The 3,382-nt window shown below is 45.3% G+C and overlaps 1 protein-coding gene across 1 annotated transcript; it reads right to left on the bottom strand.

The window, feature by feature from the left end:
* Window positions 1-1,687: 1,687 nt before the first annotated feature.
* LOC107153908 (mortality factor 4-like protein 2) lies at window positions 1,688-3,015 on the bottom strand. The gene has a single exon (XM_015499463.2). It carries the CDS (start codon window positions 2,649-2,651, stop codon window positions 1,869-1,871), a length of 783 nt encoding a protein of 260 aa, XP_015354949.1. The 5' UTR covers window positions 2,652-3,015; the 3' UTR covers window positions 1,688-1,868.
* Window positions 3,016-3,382: the final 367 nt, after the last annotated feature.

Raw genomic sequence — 3,382 nt, 5'->3', positions numbered from 1 at the left:
AGTACCAGAGATCAAACCCAGGCCACTTAACCACTGAGCCACATCCCCAGCCCTTTTTTGTATTTTATTTAGAAACAGGGTCTTGCTGAGTTGCTTAGGGCCTTGCTAAGTTGCTGAGGCTGGCTTTGAACTTGAGATCCTCTTGCCTCAGCCTCCCCAGCCACTGGGATTACAGGCGTGCACCACCATGCCCAGCTTCAGTATATTTGAAAGCTGTCCAGAGATTTCAAAGTGCAGGCCAGATTAAGAGCCACTGACTTAGTCCCTGGCTATCTCTGCCCTTCCCAGAGGTCCAAGGAGTTTGGAATTGATAGCATTTGTCTAGCATATAGAAATGTCCAAGCAGTGTCCTTTATCGAGTGTACCGTGGGCCTTCAGTCTCAGCTCCTGTGATTCTCCAGGGCTTGCCAATCCCCCGTAAATGGATGCTGTCCAAGGAGGACATATGCCCGGTCAGCTGTTCTGTCCCACTCCACCAGTGTGCTCACAGGTAGAGGGGTGAGGTCCTGAGGCCTCTTTCTGCATTCTGCTCTGCAGGAATTCTTACAATGAGAATTGCAACGGTGTTGCTGTTGATTCTTGCACTGTCCGGCCATTTGCCATTTATGGCCATTTGCCATTATCGCGTAGAGTCTCAGCCTGAACTTTCAGGAACTCTGGCCTAGTGAGTCCTCATGAGAGGCAAAGATCTAGCTGATAGGACACGGATCTGTCACTCAACCTGTCCAATAAGAGGAGCCCTTTGAAAAGAGCGGGTAATGCAGAGAAGCAAGGACAGCCAGGAAGCTGCCCTGGGGGGTATTTACTGGGACCTCAGGGGGACATCCAGTGCCCATGGGGTCCCCAGTCCAGGTCCTGGGGTCTTGTGCTCAGCAGCCAGACCAGCATCGGAATCTATCCAGGTCAGTGCACAGTTTGGGGCTGGTTTCTGGCTCTTATTTCTTTAATATGTTCATTTTTTTTTAAGTGTTTATTTATTCATTTGTGTATTTGCAGTACTAGGGATTAAACCCAGGGGCACTCCACCACAGAGTTACATCCCCAGCCTTTTTTTAATTTTTAGAGACAGGGTCTCACTAAATTCCTGAGACTGGCCTCAAACTTGCAATATTCCTTCCTCAGGTTCTGTGAGCAGAGACCTCACTGGGGTTACAGGTATGTGCCAGCACGCCTGGCTAATATGCTCATTCAATTCTTAAATTAAATTTTTTTTTTGCTTTGAAATTTAGAAACAAATTTTATTTAAGATCTGAAATACAATTCCTAAAGTATCAACTTCTCCAGAAAACTGTGGCTACACAATAATGCATTGCCTCTGTCATGTTAGAACGTGCATTAGACTCAAATACAAAAACCATGAAACAAACCACCATCCTTCAACAATTTGAGCAAAGATAGAATGCCTAAGGAACAACATAGATGGATTTGCAGAGGATGGGCGGTTTTACTCCAAGCACCATAAAAAAAAGAGCACAAATGCATGGGTTTTCAGGTATATACATTAAGTTGAACCTTTGGCACTAGGAATCAGGGCGTTTTGTCACATAGCATTTAACACATATTAGAAAATTGTGTAGTGTCAAAGGGATAGAACCACCAGCATTCAAGCAATGTTGTCAACTAGGCAATAAAATGTTCTACTGAATGTTTTCTTCTTTATCTAATTACTGCATACACTGGTAGCAACTTTGAAATGAGGAAAGGAGCTTGTACTCCTTTTATTTTGTTTAAACAGAACAGAAAACAAACTGAAACATAAGCCCTGTTATACATTAACAATTTTAAAGAACATCAATTTTACAAGGAAAGGACTAAGAACAGAAAGTGTTTACAGATACCAGACATAATAGTGAGTGGTCAGTAGACCCTCACAGGGCTTTGCGGTGGTACTCTGCAGAAGCCACTTTGTAATCACTGGCAGTAAACAGAGATGCAGAATTCTTTGCCAGGTATTTTAGGAAAGCATGCAGATAGCCCAACAATAATGCAAGGCTCTTCTCATCAAGGGGCGTATAGGCCAACATTGCTCCAATTCTTACAAATAATCTCAGTAGGTGTGGCGCTCCATAAACCTGGGACATTGGTGCATCAGGGTGGGCCAAAAGGATCTCAGCATACTGGGGCCTCTCAAATTTGTACAGCAGCTGAGTGCCCAGCATCACATTGAAATACTCTTTTATTCCTGCCACAACTTCATTAACGGCATATTCCTTGTTATCAACATTCCCCTGTGATTTCTTACAATTGGCATACTCTTCCAGAATAGCATCTACATTCTTCTTAGCTGGGAGCTGAAACAGCTGCTTCTGCCTGGTTACCAAGTCCCAGTCTTCGACGAGCCATGGTTTTAATTCTTCAGGAATCTTCACTTTAACTTCCATTCTATTCTTAAATGCCTCTTCACTTTCCACAGTGGGGTCAGCCCGGGCCCTTTTCTTCCGTGGGGGCTGGGGTGCTTCACTGGTACTGCCACCATCTCCATTTCCAGGGGTCTTCTGTTTGTTCTTTCTTGTCTTCCTCACAGATCCGGAAGGGGGGTTTTCTGCAGAGCGACCCCCCCATCTTCCTGGGAGAGCTGGCTCAAGATTCTTTGGCTGTGGAGCAGCTGTCTTCTTTCCCGAGGAGGCCCCTCTCATCTTACCTGCCTGCATGTTGCTTCGAGTTGGTTTTTTTAAAGTTGTCTTCTTCGGCAGATTGTTGTCCACGAGTTTGAGAACCCTGCTTTCTGGAACTCATTCAACCCTGTTTTTATTCCAACCAACAATCTTCCTTCTTTCCCTTCCAAGAACTCCTAGTGATTTCCCAGATGGAATCTTACAGATCTTCTGGGATGATCTGGAAGGATGAAGTGAGAGACACAGCCCAAGGCTCTGTAATCAGGGATGGTTCTGCAAACAGGATCAGATCTCCTGATCCTTACTGTAAGGCAAACTTAGCTTTTCTGATGGTGATCTGAAACGAGAATCCAGTTCTTTCCAGCAGCCGACGTGTGATCACTGCCGTCCCTCCAACCGCCATAGTTTAAATTAAATTTAAATTATCATTTTCCTTTGCATGCAGACATTTCTCTGCAAGAGAAATAGCTCTCTATTGACTTTTCTCCAACACTGTAGACCTAACTTTGCCTACACTATTTGGACCTGGCCTTGTTAGCACAGGGCACAGAAAATGCCCTCATGCCCTCTTTTAACTTAGCCCCTGCCAGTTCCATGCCTCAGTAGGCCTGGCCTCCCTTCTCTCCACAGACCATACACCATTACCACTGAAGGCTCCATCCCTTGCTGGGGGCGGTTTGGGGGACAGCTGGGGGACAGGAATGCTAGCCTGAACACCAGAACTTTGTGACCTTTTGTAGAAACAGTGTTTCTGGTCATAGGTCCCC

The sequence above is a fragment of the Marmota marmota genome, unplaced genomic scaffold, assembly GCF_001458135.2.
Source record: "Marmota marmota marmota unplaced genomic scaffold, marMar, whole genome shotgun sequence".
Taxonomy (NCBI): Eukaryota; Metazoa; Chordata; class Mammalia; order Rodentia; family Sciuridae; genus Marmota; species Marmota marmota.
The sequence above is the reverse complement of the archived record's forward strand: the minus strand, read 5'-3'. Positions and strand labels throughout refer to the sequence as shown.

Coding starts and splice junctions, on each gene's coding strand:
- LOC107153908 (XM_015499463.2), bottom strand. CDS start 2,651: ATGCAGGCAGGTAAGATGAGAGGGGCCTCCTCGGGAAAGAAGACAGCT.